The sequence below is a fragment of the Pseudophryne corroboree genome, chromosome 6 (assembly GCF_028390025.1).
Source record: "Pseudophryne corroboree isolate aPseCor3 chromosome 6, aPseCor3.hap2, whole genome shotgun sequence".
NCBI lineage: Eukaryota > Metazoa > Chordata > Amphibia > Anura > Myobatrachidae > Pseudophryne > Pseudophryne corroboree.
This window is the reverse complement of record NC_086449.1, coordinates 36117997-36137787: the sequence shown is the minus strand read 5'-3', so window position 1 is coordinate 36137787 and position 19791 is coordinate 36117997. Positions and strand designations below refer to the sequence as shown.

The 19791-nt window shown below is 46.6% G+C and overlaps 1 protein-coding gene across 1 annotated transcript in view; it reads left to right on the top strand.

The window, feature by feature from the left end:
• LOC134934208 (uncharacterized) overlaps window positions 1-19791 on the top strand; it is a 76662-nt gene that overhangs the window by 6759 nt on the left and 50112 nt on the right. The window contains exons 2-3 of the mRNA XM_063929696.1: window positions 9942-9993; window positions 11451-11846. Of these exons, the coding sequence (XP_063785766.1) occupies window positions 9942-9993; window positions 11451-11846 (448 nt within the window). The remainder of the gene's footprint in view (window positions 1-9941; window positions 9994-11450; window positions 11847-19791) is intronic.

Here is a 19791-nt window from a genome sequence, read left to right as displayed (position 1 = left end):
CAGTCTATATTAGCAGCAGACACAGTACGGTAGTCCACGGCTGTAGCTACCTCTGTGTCGGCACTCGGCAGTCCATCCATAATTGTATACCACCTACCCGTGGTTTTTTTTCTTTCTTCTTTATACATACTACATCTCATTATCATCCAGTCTATATAAGCAGCAGACACAGTACAGTACGGTAGTCCACGGCTGTAGCTACCTCTGTGTCGGCACTCGGCAGTCCATCCATAATTGTATACCACCTACCCGTGGTTTTTTTTTTCTTTCTTCTTTATACATACTACATCTCATTATCATCCAGTCTATATTAGCAGCAGACACAGTACAGTATGGTAGTCCACGGCTGTAGCTACCTCTGTGTCGGCACTCGGCAGTCCATCCATAATTGTATACCACCTACCCGTGGTTTTTTTTTCTTTCTTCTTTATACATACTACATCTCATTATCATCCAGTCTATATTAGCAGCAGACACAGTACGGTAGTCCACGGCTGTAGCTACCTCTGTGTCGGCACTCGGCAGTCCATCCATAATTGTATACCACCTAACCGTGGTTTTTTTTTCTTTCTTCTTTATACATACTACATCTCATTATCATCCAGTCTATATTAGCAGCAAACACAGTACAGTACGGTAGTCCACGGCTGTAGCTACCTCTGTGTCGGCACTCGGCAGTCCATCCATAATTGTATACCACCTACCCGTGTTTTTTTTTTTCTTTCTTCTTTATACATACTACATCTCATTATCATCCAGTCTATATTAGCAGCAGACACAGTACGGTAGTCCACGGCTGTAGCTACCTCTGTGTCGGCACTCGGCAGTCCATCCATAATTGTATACCACCTACCCGTGTTTTTTTTTTCTTTCTTCTTTATACATACTACATCTCATTATCATCCAGTCTATATTAGCAGCAGACACAGTACAGTACGGTAGTCCATGGCTGTAGCTACCTCTGTGTCGGCACTCGGCAGTCCATCCATAATTGTATACCACCTACCCGTGGTTTTTTTTTTCTTTCTTCTTTATACATACTACATCTCATTATCATCCAGTCTATATTAGCAGCAGACACAGTACGGTACGGTAGTCCACGGCTGTAGCTACCTCTGTGTCGGCACTCGGCAGTCCATCCATAATTGTATACTAGTATCCATCCATCTCCATTGTTTACCTGAGGTGCCTTTTAGTTGTGCCTATTAAAATATGGAGAACAAAAATGTTGAGGTTCCAAAACTAGGGAAAGATCAAGATCCACTTCCACCTCGTGCTGAAGCTGCTGCCACTAGTCATGGCCGAGACGATGAAATGCCAGCAACGTCGTCTGCCAAGGCCGATGCCCAATGTCATAGTACAGAGCATGTCAAATCCAAAACACCAAATATCAGTAAAAAAAGGACTCCAAAACCTAAAATAAAATTGTCGGAGGAGAAGCGTAAACTTGCCAATATGCCATTTACCACACGGAGTGGCAAGGAACGGCTGAGGCCCTGGCCTATGTTCATGGCTAGTGGTTCAGCTTCACATGAGGATGGAAGCACTCAGCCTTTCGCTAGAAAAATGAAAAGACTCAAGCTGGCAAAAGCAGTAGCACAGCAAAGAACTGTGCGTTCTTCGAAATCCCAAATCCACAAGGAGAGTCCAATTGTGTCGGTTGCGATGCCTGACCTTCCCAACACTGGACGTGAAGAGCATGCGCCTGCCACCATTTGCACGCCCCCTGCAAGTGCTGGAAGGAGCACCCGCAGTCCAGTTCCTGATAGTCAGATTGAAGATGTCAGTGTTGAAGTACACCAGGATGAGGAGGATATGGGTGTTGCTGGCGCTGGGGAGGAAATTGACCAGGAGGATTCTGATGGTGAGGTGGTTTGTTTAAGTCAGGCACCCGGGGAGACACCTGTTGTCCGTGGGAGGAATATGGCCACTGACATGCCTGGTGAAAATACCAAAAAAATCAGCTCTTCGGTGTGGAAGTATTTCAACAGAAATGCGGACAACAGGTGTCAAGCCGTGTGTTGCCTTTGTCAAGCTGTAATAAGTAGGGGTAAGGACGTTAACCACCTCGGAACATCCTCCCTTATACGTCACCTGCAGCGCATTCATAATAAGTCAGTGACAAGTTCAAAAACTTTGGGCGACAGCGGAAGCAGTCCACTGACCAGTAAATCCCTTCCTCTTGTAACTAAGCTCACGCAAACCACCCCACCAACTCCCTCAGTGTCAATTTCCTCCTTCCCCAGGAATGCCAATAGTCCTGCAGGCCATGTCACTGGCAATTCTGACGAGTCCTCTCCTGCCTGGGATTCCTCCGATGCATCCTTGAGTGTAATGCCTACTGCTGCTGGCGCTGCTGTTGTTGCTGCTGGGAGTCGATGGTCATCCCAGAGGGGAAGTCGTAAGCCCACTTGTACTACTTCCAGTAAGCAATTGACTGTCCAACAGTCCTTTGCGAGGAAGATGAAATATCACAGCAGTCATCCTGCTGCAAAGCGGATAACTGAGGCCTTGACAACTATGTTGGTGTTAGACGTGCGTCCGGTATCCGCCGTTAGTTCACAGGGAACTAGACAATTTCTTGAGGTAGTGTGCCCCCGTTACCAAATACCAGTAAGGTTCCACTTCTCTAGGCAGGCGATACCGAGAATGTACACGGACGTCAGAAAAAGACTCACCAGTGTCCTAAAAAATGCAGTTGTACCCAATGTCCACTTAACCACGGACATGTGGACAAGTGGAGCAGGGCAGGGTCAGGACTATATGACTGTGACAGCCCACTGGGTAGATGTATGGACTCCCGCCGCAAGAACAGCAGCGGCGGCACCAGTAGCAGCATCTCGCAAACGCCAACTCTTTCCTAGGCAGGCTACGCTTTGTATCACCGCTTTCCAGAATACGCACACAGCTGAAAACCTCTTACGGCAACTGAGGAAGATCATCGCGGAATGGCTTACCCCAATTGGACTCTCCTGTGGATTTGTGGCATCGGACAACGCCAGCAATATTGTGTGTGCATTAAATATGGGCAAATTCCAGCACGTCCCATGTTTTGCACATACCTTGAATTTGGTGGTGCAGAATTTTTTTAAAAACGACAGGGGCGTGCAAGAGATGCTGTCGGTGGCCAGAAGAATTGCGGGACACTTTCGGCGTACAGGCACCACGTACAGAAGACTGGAGCACCACCAAAAACTACTGAACCTGCCCTGTCATCATCTGAAGCAAGAAGTGGTAACGAGGTGGAATTCAACCCTCTATAGGCTTCAGAGGTTGGAGGAGCAGCAAAAGGCCATTCAAGCCTATACAATTGAGCACGATATAGGAGGTGGAACGCACCTGTCTCAAGCGCAATGGAGAATGATTTCAACGTTGTGCAAGGTTCTGATGCCCTTTGAACTTGCCACACGTGAAGTCAGTTCAGACACTGCCAGCCTGAGTCAGGTCATTCCCCTCATCAGGCTTTTGCAGAAGAAGCTGGAGACATTGAAGGAGGAGCTAACACGGAGCGATTCCGCTAGGCATGTGGGACTTGTGGATGGAGCCCTTAATTCGCTTAACAAGGATTCACGGGTGGTCAATCTGTTAAGATCAGAGCACTACATTTTGGCCACCGTGCTCGATCCTAGATTTAAAGCCTACCTTGGATCTCTCTTTCTGGCAGACACAAGTCTGCTGGGGTTGAAAGACCTGCTGGTGAGAAAATTGTCAAGTCAAGCGGAACGCGACCTGTCAACATCTCCTCCTTCACATTCTCCCGCAACTGGGGGTGCGAGGAAAAGGCTCAGAATTCCGAGCCCACCTGCTGGCGGTGATGCAGGGCAGTCTGGAGCGACTGCTGATGCTGACATCTGGTCCGGACTGAAGGATCTGACAACGATTACGGACATGTCGTCTACTGTCACTGCATATGATTCTCTCAACATTGAAAGAATGGTGGAGGATTATATGAGTGACCGCATCCAAGTAGGCACGTGACACAGTCCGTACTTATACTGGCAGGAAAAAGAGGCAATTTGGAGGCCCTTGCACAAACTGGCTTTATTCTACCTAAGTTGCCCTCCCACAAGTGTGTACTCCGAAAGAGTGTTTAGTGCCGCCGCTCACCTTGTCAGCAATCGGCGTACGAGGTTACATCCAGAAAATGTGGAGAAGATGATGTTCATTAAAATGAATTATAATCAATTCCTCCGCGGAGACATTGACCAGCAGCAATTGCCTCCACAAAGTACACAGGGAGCTGAGATGGTGGATTCCAGTGGGGACGAATTGATAATCTGTGAGGAGGTGGATGTACACAGTGATATATCGGAGGATGATGATGAGGTGGACATCTTGCCTCTGTAGAGCAAGTTTGTGCAAGGAGAGATTAATTGCTTCTTTTTTGGTGGGGGTCCAAACCAACCCGTCATATCAGTCACAGTCGTGTGGCAGACCCTGTCACTGAAATGATGGGTTGGTTAAAGTGTGCATGTCCTGTTTATACAACATAAGGGTGGGTGGGAGGGCCCAAGGACAATTCCATCTTGCACCTCTTTTTTCTTTAATTTTTCTTTGCGTCATGTGCTGTTTGGGGAGTGTTTTTTGGAAGGGCCATCCTGCGTGACACTGCAGTGCCACTCCTAGATGGGCCCGGTGTTTGTGTCGGCCACTAGGGTCGCTTATCTTACTCACACAGCTACCTCATTGCGCCTCTTTTTTTCTTTGCGTCATGTGCTGTTTGGGGAGGGTTTTTTGGAAGGGACATCCTGCGTGACACTGCAGTGCCACTCCTAGATGGGCCCGGTGTTTGTGTCGGCCACTAGGGTCGCTTATCTTACTCACACAGCTACCTCATTGCGCCTCTTTTTTTCTTTGCGTCATGTGCTGTTTGGGGAGTGTTTTTTGGAAGGGCCATCCTGCGTGACACTGCAGTGCCACTCCTAGATGGGCTCGGTGTTTGTGTCGACCACTAGGGTCGCTTATCTTACTCACACAGCTACCTCATTGCGCCTCTTTTTTTCTTTGCGTCATGTGCTGTTTGGGGAGGGTTTTTTGGAAGGGACATCCTGCGTGACACTGCAGTGCCACTCCTAGATGGGCCCGGTGTTTGTGTCGGCCACTAGGGTCGCTTATCTTACTCACACAGCTACCTCATTGCGCCTCTTTTTTTCTTTGTGTCATGTGCTGTTTGGGGAGGGTTTTTTGGAAGGGACATCCTGCGTGACACTGCAGTGCCACTCCTAGATGGGCCCGGTGTTTGTGTCGGTCACTAGGGTCGCTTATCTTACTCACACAGCTACCTCATTGCGCCTCTTTTTTTCTTTGCGTCATGTGCTGTTTGGGGAGTGTTTTTTGGAAAGGCCGTCCTGCGTGACACTGCAGTGCCACTCCTAGATGGGCCCGGTGTTTGTGTCGGCCACTAGGGTCGCTTATCTTACTCACACAGCTACCTCATTGCGCCTCTTTTTTTCTTTGCGTCATGTGCTGTTTGGGGAGGGTTTTTTGGAAGGGACATCCTGCGTGACACTGCAGTGCCACTCCTAGATGGGCCCGGTGTTTGTGTCGGCCACTAGGGTCGCTTATCTTACTCACACAGCTACCTCATTGCGCCTCTTTTTTTCTTTGCGTCATGTGCTGTTTGGGGAGTGTTTTTTGGAAGGGCCATCCTGCGTGACACTGCAGTGCCACTCCTAGATGGGCCCGGTGTTTGTGTCGGCCACTAGGGTCGCTTATCTTACTCACACAGCTACCTCATTGCGCCTCTTTTTGTCTTTGCATCATGTGCTGTTTGGGGAGGGTTTTTTGGAAGGGACATCCTGCGTGACACTGCAGTGACACTCCTAGATGGGCCCGGTGTTTGTGTCGGCCACTAGGGTCGCTTATCTTACTCACACAGCTACCTCATTGCGCCTCTTTTTTTCTTTGCGTCATGTGTTGTTTGTGGAGGGTTTTTTGGAAGGGACATCCTGCGTGACACTGCAATGCCACTCCTAGATGGGCCAGGTGTTTGTGTCGGCCACTAGGGTCGCTTAGCTTAGTCATCCAGCGACCTCGGTGCAAATTTTAGGACTAAAAATAATATTGTGAGGTGTGAGGTATTCAGAATAGACTGAAAATGAGTGGAAATGATGGTTTTTGAGGTTAATAATACTTTGGGATCAAAATGACCCCCAAATTCTATGATTTAAGCTGTTTTTTAGGTTTTTTGGAAAAAAACACCCGAATCCAAAACACACCCGAATCCGACAAAAAAAATTCGGTTAGGTTTTGCCAAACGCGGTCGAACCCAAAACACGGCCGCGGAACCGAACACAAAACCAAAACACAAAACCCGAAAAATTTCCGGCGCTCATCTCTAGTAACAACCAGGCTTCATTTGGTTTCACTTTCAACAACTGTTTTTCTTTTAAGTTTCAAGAGGTCAGGTTTCTTTGCCTGGCCTGGCTTGGGGCATACTTGCCTACTTTTGAAAAAGCATTTCAGGGAGATTGTGAAACTAACACCTATCAGCGCGGGCGAGTACTACTACATCGGGGAGGCGTGTCATGAAAATGACTTACATCCAAATGTAAATGAGCTCCAAAGTTAGTAAGATTTACTTGTTGAAGAAAAGACTCTGATATTTTGCAGGATTTGTTTGTGTATTGTGTCTTACAAGAGGTTCAATATACTGTAAGTGGCCATAGGGATCCATTGTGCCTTATACCCAATGCAGGGAAATGGCACTAAGGATCCCATTTGAATGTATGTATCTCTGATTTATTTTCCCCCCAAGAATGAGGGAGATTGATGGACTTTTCAGGGAGTGAGGGAGATTGCTGCTATTTCAGGGAGTCTCCTGCAGAATGAGGGAGGGTAGGCAACTATGGCTTGGGGTAATGTCATTTTATAGCTTGTTAGATAAGGTAAGAGCCATAAACTAACCTCTGACTCCCACACTATACACATCAGTGTCCTCTACTCCCATATCTATGTAACTATGGGTTCATTTAAAGGACAGGTTGGAACCCATTTTGTGTCACAGACTCCATTACCAGAATCAGAATCAGAATCAGCTTTATTGGCCAGGTATACTTACGTATACTAGGAATTTGTCTTCGGTTTGCTATACAACAGCCACAATATACATGTAGACATTACATACAATCCTTATATAGCTGGATACAAATGAATGTCCTATTTGCCACACTCACCATTAGAGAGTCCATGGTGTGGGCCCCTTGAAAGGGCCCCCCACACCATTGTCACTACAATGCCCCATAGGGGAGCAGGAGAGAGAGCGTGGGTGGAGTGAGAGAGACAAAGAGGGTGTCAGGTGCAGAAAGAGAAGAGCAAGACAGAGAGGAAGGGAGAGAGAAAAGGAGAAAGAGACAGGGTCAGGGGAAAGGCAGAGAAAGACAGTGTCAGATAGAGAGAGTGTCAGAAAAAGGGGAAAGGAGCAAGAGATCAAGGGGAGTGAGCGGGCGTTAGATAGTTTCCGGGAGGAAGGGATAGAGCAAGAGAGGGGAGTGTCAGGGAGATAGAAAAAGATAGAGTGTTGGGGAGAGAGCGAGACAGACACTACCAGAGAGAGAGACAGTGTCAGAGAGAGAGAAAGTCACTGCCAGAGAGAGAGAGAGAGAGAGGCAGTGTCAGGGAGAAAGAAGGTGTCAGAGAGACAGAGGGAGGAGCAAGAGGGAGGGGAGTGAGTGGGATTGAGAAAGTGTAAGAGAGGAGGGAACAAGACAGAGAAGAGAGTGAGAGTGTCTGGGAGAAAAAGAGGGTGAACGAGAACAAGAGAGAGATAGTGTGTCAGAGAGAGAGTGTCATGAGGAGAGAGAGAGACACTGGCAGAGAGACCATGTCAGGGAAAGAGAGAGACACTGCCAAAGCAAAAGAGAGAAAGAGATCATGTCAAGTAGAGAGAGGGAGACAGTATCAGGGAGGGAGAGAGATATATTGTCAGAGAGAAACACTGTGTCCGGTAGAGAGAGTCTGAATATAAGGGAAAGAGAGAGAGAGACAGTATCAGAGATAGAGGGAGAGAGTGTCAGAGTGAGAGAGAGTGTCAGGCATAGAGAGAGTCTGAGTTTAATGAAGTGAGAGATGGAGAGAGAGTGTCAAAGAGAGAGAGAGTGTCAGAAAAAGAGAGACATTGTTAGGGAGAGAGAGGGAGAGAGAGACATTATCAGAGAGAGGAAGTGACAGTGTCAGAGAGAGTGTCAGGGAGAGAGTCTGTCATGAAGAGAGAGAGAGAGAGACAGTGTCCGAGAGAAAGAGAGAGAGTATCAGGGAGAGAGCCTCAGTGTCATGAAGCGAGACATTAAAGACAGGGAGGGAGAGAGAGAGAGGAGCATGAGAGAGAGTGTCAGGGAGAAGGGAGAGCAAGAACAAGCAGTTTATGAGCAGTGCCTGACTACAGCAGCAGAGGTCTCAGAGGGGTCGGGCACTTTGCGGCAATAGGCCATGCCCCCTAAATACCCACGACTCGCAGCACTGCTCTGCTCTACCATCGAGACTCGGAACCGACCAGGTATGGCTCCCCCTCCTTTGCTACACCCTCAGTGTGGCTGTAGCCTGGGTGGGGAGCAGTGGGAGGGAAGTGGAGCTATCGCTGGGGTCGTTTTTCCTGTGGGCAGGGGTGAAGGGGGTGCGGACCTTGGAGGCAGTCCATGACAGGGTGCAGGGGAGCTGCAGGCCCTTTAAGCAGCCAGGGCCCCATAGCAGCTGCACCCCCAGCAGTTTTGCTGCTGCTGGAAGCAGAAGCCTTATACTATAGACTGTAATTAGTGAGGGAACTCAGGGATGTAATTGGAGGATGGGAAGGGGTATATGACAGATGGATGCCTGTGCCCAGCATGAGACAATACAGGAATGGAGTATAGTATGTGAGATTCATAGGAGATGAATGTGACAGCCATGTAAGTGGTGATGCCTGGCGTGACAGCTACAGTAAAGAATGGTATATGCCAGTAACTTGAGGTTTGGGTGATGGATATGAAAGGGTAGTTGGGTGTAGCAGCAAGAATAGAGAAATACAGTAGAAATGAGAAAAGAGTGTGTGTGGGGGGAGGGGGGGGGGGAAATACAGTAAAAGGGAGACAGAGAGACAGGGGAAAGGGAGATGTGAAAGGAGAGGGAGTGGGAAAGAGAGATGAGGGGGAAAAAATGGGGAAGAGGGGGAAAGAGAGAGTGACAGAGTAGAAGAGAAAGGAGCAGATAATGGGAGAAGGAGAGATTAGGGGAGAAAGGAGCGAGGGCAACACACGGGGGGCTGTGGCATATATCAGAGGTACAGTATGTGCTTCATTCCCTCCATCTTACTGTACAGCCAGTAATACAGTACTTACCTTTCCTGGGGATCCCCTGAAATAAATGAACTCAGCAAATTATGCCCCTAAGTCTGTTTACGTTCTCGTATAGACACAACTTGTTTATTAGTTTTTTCAATGTTTCACTTATTCCATCTATTTATATACAGTATCTAACTGGATAATGCTAATTGTCAGTATCATCACTATAGATGAGCGGGTTTGGTTCTCTGAGAACAGAGCCCTCCCAAACTTCCGGTATCCAATTGCACCTGAGCCGCGGTTTGGGTTTTCCCTCTAGTCTTGTATTCCAAAATGAGGCAAAATGTCATCTTCCCGGCACCGGATCTCACGTGTTTTAGATTCAATATAAGCCCCATGCATTGGTTCAGGCGCCATTTCACACAGGACCGCCAGAAGAGTTGGATATACAGTATACGAGGACCCTTTCACAGAATACAAAGCAATATGACCCTTTAGTGTTAATACTGGCCAAGATATTTATGATGTAGCCAGCTATCAAAACATTCTTTTTTAATTTTTATAGGGCAGGAACATCTATATTACTTGCATTTGGCCAAGTGTGTCACGCTGGTGCTGTATCTTAACTGCGGCATTAACCCTTACTGCACACTGCTGGTATTGTTGTTTTTTTGTCACTGTCCACAGTGCAGCCCAGAGTTCCTAATACAGGGGCAGCATAAAACTCTGGTGCACACTGGTATTTTATGTCACTGCCCGCACTGCAGCATCAATCCTTCATTGGTGCACATTGGTGCACGTAAAACGTTAGTGTATGTCACCATTACTGCAGTGCAGCAAGTAGCAAGTGCTGCTCAGCCTCTTTCTTTCTCTTTTTGTCTCTGTCTTCTCTCTCCCCCTTGGCCCCCTTCTCTCTCCCTCTGCCCTCTCACTTGCGCACTCTCTCCATTGGTCCCCTCTCTCTCTCTCGTCTCTCTCTCCTCCTCCTCTCCCTCCTTCCCCCCCTATCTTCCTCCTTCTGACCCTCTCCTCATCTTTTCCCTTCTCTCTCTCCATCCCCATCTTTCTCCTTCTCTCCCTTTTCTTTTTCTCTCTCTTTCTTCCCCCTCTCTCCCATTTCCCAATCTCTCTCTTTCTCTGTCTCCCCCTCTCTCACTTTCTTAGTCTCCCTCTTTCTCTACCTCCCCCTCCCTCTCTCCCACCTTCTGCCCCTCCTTCCCTCTTTCTCCATCTCCTTCTCTCTCTGCCTCTCTCTCTCCCACCCTCTTTCCCTTTCCCTCACTCTCTCTCCTCTTCTCTACCAATAATAATTTTTCTATCCCTCTCTTACAATCTCCTCTCTCTTCTCACTTCATTCACCCCTCTTTCTTTCTCTGTCTTTTACTCTCCATCTTCCCCCTCTCTGTCTCTCCATCTCTGTCCCTCTCTGTCTTCCCATTCCAGTCTCCACCCCTCTCTCTCCATCTCTGCCCCCCCTCTCTCTCTCTCTCTCTCTCTCTCTCTCTCTCTCCCTCCGTCTCTCTCTATCTGTGTTCCCTTGCACCTCTTTGTTCCTCTTCACCCCTCTCTCTCCTTCCGTCTCCCCCTCTCTATCTCCCCCTCTCTCAGTCTACCCATCTCTCTTTCTCTCTCTCTCTCTCCATCTATCCCCCTCTCTCTTTCTCAGTCTCCTCCTCTCTCTGTCACCCCCGTCTCTCTCTGTCTCTGTCCCCTCTCTCTTTGTCTATATTGCAGTTTCTGAGTAGCCCAGGACTTACTCAGCCGCTGTGATCACTTTAGCCTGTTCGGGATCGGAATTGACGTCAGACACACGCTCTTCAAATACTTGGACAACCAGTCCCAGAAAACAGTCAGTTGACACCCACAAACGCCTTCCTCCTGTCAGTCTCCTTGCAATCAGCTGTGTGAGAGGAATCTTCATAAAACCCATTGCACAGCAACGATCCGCTTTGTAGCCATGCGACGCGCCTGCACATTGCGGTGCAAACGCATTCGCAGTTCTGACCTGATCGCAGCACAGCGGAAAAAAACTAGCGTGCTATCAGGTCTGAATTACCCCTATGTCAATTACAAATCACACACGGACACACAGTGCTGCTGCTGATGATGATGATGATGATGATTCACAATTGTAGAATTTTGGATAATTTATAACATCTTGGATGGGTGATAATCTCTGTCTGTGACTCGTTACAGGGATCAGCTTTACTTTAGGCTATTTTTGTGTTCATCAGCCAAAAGCTCTGACAGTGACGGAGAAAGGGTCCATCACCCTCCCCTGTACATTCACCTATATTGAGGAATATGTGGAGTATACACAGTACAGAGTACATTGGAGGAAGACAGAAGGACCATTCTGTGAGCTTTCCGATGAGGAAATCACTGACGCTGCTGGGAATGGTACCGGCCGGTATGAGGGGAGAGTCTCCAGGGAGCAGGATCCGGATAACAAGCGGAGAGAATCTCTCACTATCACTGGGCTGAGAAGGTCGGATGGTCCCATCATCTGCTGCACAGTGTCTCGTATTAATATCTACAATAACCACAAGTCTAGCTGGAGAAGTGTGTATGGGACTTATCTACAATTCACAGGTAGGGATTTATTTCTAACACACTATTCCACATATTGTACATCTGTGCTAAATCCATACGTGTACTTATTACTGAATACAACAGGTAAGAGTAACAATATCTTTAGTATCCTGATACTGACTATTTAGAATGAAGAATTCTCAGCTCGGGATCCGGTCTGAAGATCGTCAGTGTCTAGGTCGACAATGTTTAGGTCGACCACTATAGGTCAACAGTCACTAGGTTGACATGGATGGAAGGTCGACAGGGTTTCTAGTTCGACATGTGCTAGGTCGACAGGTCTAAAGGTCGACATGAGTTTTTAATTTCATTTTTTTTTCATACCTAACGATCCACGTGGACTACGATTGGAACGGTAAAGTGTGCCGAGCGAAGCGGTAGCGGAGCGAAGGCACCAAGGTGGTCATTCCGAGTTGTTCGCTCTGTAAATTTCTTCGCATCGCAGCAATTTTCTGCTTAGTGCGCATGCGCAATGTCCGCACTGTGACTGCGCCAAGTAAATTTGCTAAGAAGTTAGGTATTTTACTCACGGCATTACGAGGTATTTTCTTCGTTCTGGTGATGGGAGTGTGATTGACAGGAAGTGGGTGTTTCTGGGCGGAAACAGGCCGTTTTATGGGTGTGTGCGGAAAAACGCTACCGTTTCTGGGAAAAACGCAGGAGTGGCTGGAGAAACGGAGGAGTGTCTGGACGAACGCTGGGTGTGTTTGTGACGTCAAACCAGGAACGACAAGCACTGAACTGATCGCAGATACCGAGTAAGTCTGGAGCTACTCAGAAACTGCTAAGAGGTGTGTAGTCGCAATTTTGAGAATCTTTCGTTCGCAATTTTACTATGCTAAGATTCACTCCCAGTAGGCGGCGGCTTAGCATGTGCAAAGCTGCTAAAAGCAGCTAGCGAGCGAACAACTCGGAATGAGGGCCCATGCCCGAAGCATGGCGAGCGAAGCGAGCCATGCGAGGGGACGCGGTGCACTAATTTGGGATCCCGGGCACTTTACGAAGAAAACGACACCCAAAAAAAAAATATCCTCATGTCGACCTTTAGACCTGTCAACCTAGCACATGTCGACCTAGAAATCCTGTCGACCTTCCATCCATGTCGACCTAGTGACTGTCGACCTAAACATTGTCGACCTAGACACTGTCGATAAAACGAACCACACCCCTCAGCTCTGTACATTACTAGATCTGGCAGGCAGGTGGCTTCCAGAATTTCTGCTACTCGCAATTTCTGCTTATTGATTGGGGGGAGGCAGTGCCCCCCCCCCTCCAGCAAAAAATAATAATAATATCATTTGGGATTTCTTTTTTGCTGCATTTTGTGGCTCTAAAGATGAGTATTATTAATGGCTGTCTGGTGTCCTCTGCAGCCTGCTGTCTTCTTGGTGGCACTTTTAAGTGCTTAATAAAAGTTTATTTTAATTATAGTACATATACACATATATATACATACATATAAACACACGCACATATGATATATATATATATATATATATGATATGTGTGTGTTTATATATATATATATATATATATATATGTGTGATACGCAGGCGATGTAAGTATCCCAATGGTGTAACCCGGTATCTGACTATTGTTATGGGTTTGAAGGGAAATATCGGAATAACTACCGTCTATCGGGCTTTCACTTAATTATTACCTTATTGGTGATCTGCTACAGCCGTCTCCGGGAGTATATTTCACATGAACAGCAAAAACATTTATTTCAGCACGAAATACTCTACTAATGATATAATGCTCGTTACCAGGAACACAATAGTCAACTTTTTTATTATTGTGGAACGTGAGGGCTCCCTTCTTGTTCACGTCAAGGAAAGGTAAGGTAATTATACATCAACAATTATAACCATAGAAAGTATAACTTAACGTTCTAGTTTCCTTTATACTAGCAAGCGCTGTCTACATATATCAAATTTAGGTAACTAAACTATATATTAATATTTTACCACAAGGTAAATACCGTTAGTCTATCTGAGCTCACTGTGGGTGGTGCACAACTGAATCGATGGTACCAATACATTGGTACCAATAAATTGATTAGTTCTTGGCCAGAATAACCTCATGTCTTTCTGTTTTAGTGACTAGCCTTCTCAATAAGTTGGATAACTGGACGATCGTAAGGGTGAAACTCCATCTCGGTGGATTATTAACAGTGTCATCTACTGAAGTTGAGGCTCCCTGCAGTCGGGATGCAGTCAGTTTACCTCCAATCAAAATCCCGACGTTCAAAATCCCGACACCAATTGACCGATGGTCAAAATCTCGACAAGGTCAAAATCCCGACATGGACAAAATACCGACATTTAAAATACCGACAAGGTCAAAATACAGACATGTGAAATGCCGACAGGTCAAAATACCGACATGAGTTTTTCATGATTTTTTTCATTGGAACCGACTTGTTCATACTTTACCATCCCAGTGGACCTGGAGTGGGAATATAATAGTGTGCCGAGCGTAGCGAGGCACCGTGCCCGAAGCATGGCGAGCGGACGCGGTACACTTTATATGGTGTCCATGTTGACTTATGTCGACATACACACAAAAAAACAACAAGAAAACGTGTGTCGGTATTTTGACCTGTCGGCATTTTACATGTCGGTATTTTGACCTTGTCGGTATTTTAAATGTCAGTATTGTGTCCATGTCGGGATTTTGACCTTGTCGGGATTTTGACCATCGGTCAATTGGTGTCGGGATTTTGATTGGAGGTATTTCATACCGATCCCTGAGTCTGTCCACTGTAGCAAAGGTGCACACCTAACCAACTGGCGCTCAAGATTTGTCTAGGTACGTGGCCAGATGTATTCTACCCCCTATGGGACCTGGATGTGAGGCTTCCTGGGATGTGCTGGACATACAAACTCCCTAATGGGGTCAGATGCTAGATTCCTGTTGGCACTGTCTGATTGGCGCGGTAAATCCCTGTACCTTTTTCCTCTAGGCATTCGGAAGCGCTGTTCAACACACCTTTCTTTTTGGTGATTGATCCCATCCCTTGACTCTCGTTGCAGGGGTCTCCTCCTGCTCGGGGAGGCTGTGGTAGGGAGGGCGCCGCCTCCTCACTCCGCCCTTGGCTGTCAGTATCTCTGTCTGTGGCTTGGGGTGGTCGTGGCTACGTCTCTGTCCCCTACTTGGGGGCGGTCATGGCCAGGAGGGTGCCGCCTCCTCACTCCGCTCCTAGCTGTCAGCGTCCCTTTCTGGCCGCCGCTGGCTTTCCGCTCACTACTACCGCCACTGGATGGGGATGGCTCAGCCGCCACTGACCTTGGGGAAGCCGGGTTGGAGCCGGTGAGTGGAAAACCAAGGATGCTGCCGGTGCCGGAGTCTCTGCCGCCACCATCCCATCTCTGCCCAGACCTTCTCTCTCCATCAGAAGACCGTTAAAAAAACATTCAGGGTGCCCTGCCTTCCTTTATCCCCTCAGTCGGGTACCCGGTACTTCCCCACGGGGTCCCAACTGCCCTAATACTGGCGCGTGAGGGAGTCCAAGGTAATCCCCACGCGCTGGCCTTGCTTCTGCCATCGCCAGCGTATCACAGTTTGAAGTAGCAGAATAAGCTGCAGTCGGGCATCCATATGGGGTTCCTCAGTTCAATAAGCTAAACAATAGTGGGTGACAGGGTTAACAAGGTACCCATAACGGTGGGGCACCACATAGATATATATATATATATATATATTTGTATACATGTTTAATATGCTATGTGTATATGTATATGTGCGTGTGTATATATATGTATATATATGTGTGTGTGTGTGTGTGTGTATATACGGCATACATATGTGTAGCTATGTGTGTATGTATGTATGTATATATATATATATATATATATATATATATATATATATATAGCAATCAACGATCTGCAGCACTCACGGCTCAAGAAAGAAACACAGGATTCCCCTTAGTTCAGTCTGAACTAAGGGGAATCCCGTGTTTCTTTCTTGAGCTGTGAGTGCCGCCGATCGTTGATTGCTGCATATTTGGGGACAGTTTGTCTATATATATATAGAAACAGACACACTAGGTTTACAGACCCAGCATATACTGGGTCACCACAGTCCCCATCCCCGTGCTTGGCTCTGCCCAATTCTGGAAATTCCCACATGCAAATCCTGCATTTCAACACCGCGCAGGGCATTTTTTTCAAGATGACATGCAGTGAACGAAAAAAAAAACGTATTGCATGTCATCTTGAAACCCCCCCATGCAAATCCTGCGTTTGCCACTGGGAGGCGCCGGTCAGCATGCTGAGCGCCCTTTCCCAGTGATGGGCGGCCCCCAGCATGCTAGGAAAAGGATAGGAAATACTGCTGATTAGCAGAATTTGCTCTCCTTACTGATTTAGCCCCACTGTTCAAGGGATTGATTCACGCGTTCCGTTTGTCCATTGTATTGCAGATGATATCCTGATGAAAGACTAAGATTAATTCCCAATTTAGAACAAAAATATACCCTGTAGCGTACTATGAATTGAGTGCCCACATCTGAAACAATGTCCTGAATGTCCATGAATTCTGAAAATATGCTGAATGAACAGGGTATCAAGATTTTTGGCAGTAGGAAGCTTGATCAGATGCATGAAGTGAGCCACTTTACTGAAGCGATAACTATCACCCAGATGACAGAAGTCTTGAAAGATTTCGGAAGATCCAAAATTAAATCCAGGGCACTGACGAAGGCAATAAATGTCCAGAGGGTAAAACTCGCGGAGTCTTGTTCTTGGCACAGACCTGCACAAACTCCCACACATCTTTCTTGATGATGAGCCACCACATGGAACGCGACTGGAGATCCAATGTTTTAGACATCTTTAGACAGAAGTCTTACTGAAATGGAATTCAGATAAAACCACAAATCTTTTCAGAAGCAAACAGAAGTCAAGATGGTGTCCTTGATGGAGCTTGTGTTTGTACTGACTGGAAACGTGAAGCAAGATCTACAGTAAGACCGGCAATGACACTCTTTGGAGAAATGATTGGCAACAATGATTTAGAGACCTCTTGAAATGGAAGGAAACTCCGAGACAGAGTATCCACCTATACATTCTTGGACCTAGCTCTGTAAGTGATTACAAAATGAAACCTGGCAAAGAAAAGTACCCAGCTTGCCTGCCGGGAATTTTATATTTTTGCAGACTTAATGTACCACAAGTTCTTGTGATTAGTGAAAAACATAACCACATGTCTGCTACCCTCCAGCCAATATCTCAATTTCTCCAGGTCCCACTTGACCACCAAGAGTTCACAATTCCCCACATCATAATTGGCTTCCAATGGAGTAAATTTACATGATAGAAAGGCACAAGGATGGAGTTTGGAATCAACCAGATATTCCTGAGAGAGAATAGCTCCTACTCCGAACTCAGAAGCATTGGCTTCCACTATGAAAGGCAGATCCAGATCAGTAAGGCAAAGGAACAGGGCTGAGACAAAACCATTCTTAAGATTTTCAAATGCCTGTAGAGCCTGCGAAAACCAACGAGTAGGGTTTGCACCCTTCTTAATCAGTTCCACAATAGGTGCCACGATGGCGGAGAAAGAGTGAGTAAATCTATAATAGTTGGCGAAGCCCAAAAAATTTTGTACAGCCTATAAATTAGTGGGACGGACCCAATCAAGTACCGCTTGGAGCTTATTGGAGTCCATAGAAAACCATTTAGGAGTGATAATATACCCCAAGAAGGAAATTTTCTCCACTTCAAATTCGCATTTCTCCAATTTGGCAAACAGATGATGTACTCTGTGCTTTTGGAGGGCTGCCTTGATATGACCTTGATGTTCCTGAAGGGATTTAGAATAAATCAAAATGTCATCCAGGTAAATGACAATGAATCTGCCCAAGAACTCTCGAAGAGCATTAATGAAGTAATGGAATACTGCTGGGGCATTTAAAAGACACAATGGCATTACCAGGTGTTCATAATGGCCATAATGGGTGTTGAAGGTGGTCTTCCATTTGTCCCCCTGCTTTATCCTGATGAGATTATATGCTTCATGCAAATCAATTTTGGAAAGAAATCACAGCCTCCCTTAGCTGATCGAACAGGACTGAGATGAGGGGTAGCGAATATTAATTCTTGATTGTAAATTTATTCAGGACTCTATAATGGAACCATCCATTTTTGCCTCATAGAAAAGCTCTGCTACCATGGGTGATTTAGAAGGATGAATTAATCCTTTCTTAAGATTCTCTTGAATATAGTCCTCCATAGCCTTGGTTTCTGACAATGACAGAGCATAGAGCCAACCCTTTGGGTGCTTAGCATCGGGCATAAGGTTAACAGCACAATCATAAAGATGGTGGGGAGGCAAAAAGTTGGCCTGCTGTTTGGAAAAGATGTCCACTGCACCACACAAGCTGGGAAAGTCAGACATCTCTAGGAACATGCTGAACTCCATTGAACTAATTCACTGGTTCTTTAGTTGAAGACTGGACTATGCGTTATAAGCAAAGGATGTCCCAGCACCAAAGGAATCAGTGCACACTAAATGAGAAAGAAGGACATACTTTTTGAATGCAAGCACCAATGGATAAGCGACTGGTGTCCAAAAGTCACTTGCCCATTAAAGAGCGGATTCCAGTCCAGACCACACACAGAGATTGGTGACTCTACGTCTTCTTTAGAGATACAACAGGAATGGGCAAACTCAAGATGCATGAAGTTCCCTGTGGCACCACAATCCAAAAAGGCCTGTAATTCACTTCTTGGGTACTTCTTTGGTTGTTATCTTAATGGGAGGTAGTAGAGAGTTATTTGGAGATATGGACGAAAGACCTGAGAAAACTCCACCTTCTTTACTCAGGCCTTGTCGTTTCCCACCTTCTGCAGACAGGTTCTCGCCAAATGTCTTTTGCCCCTGCAATACAGGCACAGGCCAAGATTGCGTCTCTTGGCCTCATCCTGAGATGTCAAGTGGAAGACCCCAATCTGCATTGGCTCCACACTGTATTTGGAGGACTCTGCCATAACCCACTGGGATGGCGGCAGGGGTGTCTCCTTCTCCTTACTGGACTCCCAGATATGTCTGTCTATAGTGATCGCCAGCTGTATGAGGGTGTCAAGTGTTCCAGGAGTTGGATATTGCACCTGGTGATCCTTTATTTGTTCGGTGAAGCCTAGCCAGAACTTATCTGGGCCATCATAAAGCACTCCCTGGGCTGTGAAAAAGGCATCTATGGTGCCAAGACTAGGATGATCAGATGGAAGGCCGAAACCCCAGGACTGAGGGTTGCCTTGAAGGAGGGAAATAACAATTCCCACATGCTGAGTCTCGGATCTGGAAGAATGAGGTCTGAGCCGAAAATAGAGTTGGCAACTCTTTTGGAAGTTCAGAAACTACTTTAGGTCTCCAGACAACCGGTTGGGGAGGTTCACTTTAGTTTCCTTCACCACTGCCTGTGGGGAAGCATTGGATATGCTAACCTCCTCTTGGGAGGTAACACGGAGGGTAAGATCCTGTAGCTGTTGGGTCAGACCCTTGATCTGATTAGCAAAAATTTGAGCAGCTGCATCAGCACCTTCCTGACCAGCAGAACCTCCCAGCTACAGATTTCTGGCTGATTATACTGTTAGAAACCTTAGACTTGTTTGGCCTTGAGACTCTTGGACTTATTCAGATTTTTTTGGGGGGACTTGATGAGCATGGAGACACTTGGACTTGATGAACATGAATATACTTGGACTTAATAAGTGTGCAAATGCTTGAACTTGATAGATGAGCAGAAACTTGGAGTTGCTTGATGTTGCATGGAACTCAGTACTATTTGGGTGAGACTCCTAGAGCCCTTAAAAGGGTTTTCACCAATAGCAACCCCCACTGTTCCCTTATTGCTTGTTGCCCACATCGGTACTTAGGGTCCCCCCCATACTTGATACCTCCAGCAATAGAAGCTCACGCAGTAGACTGAGGACCCTGA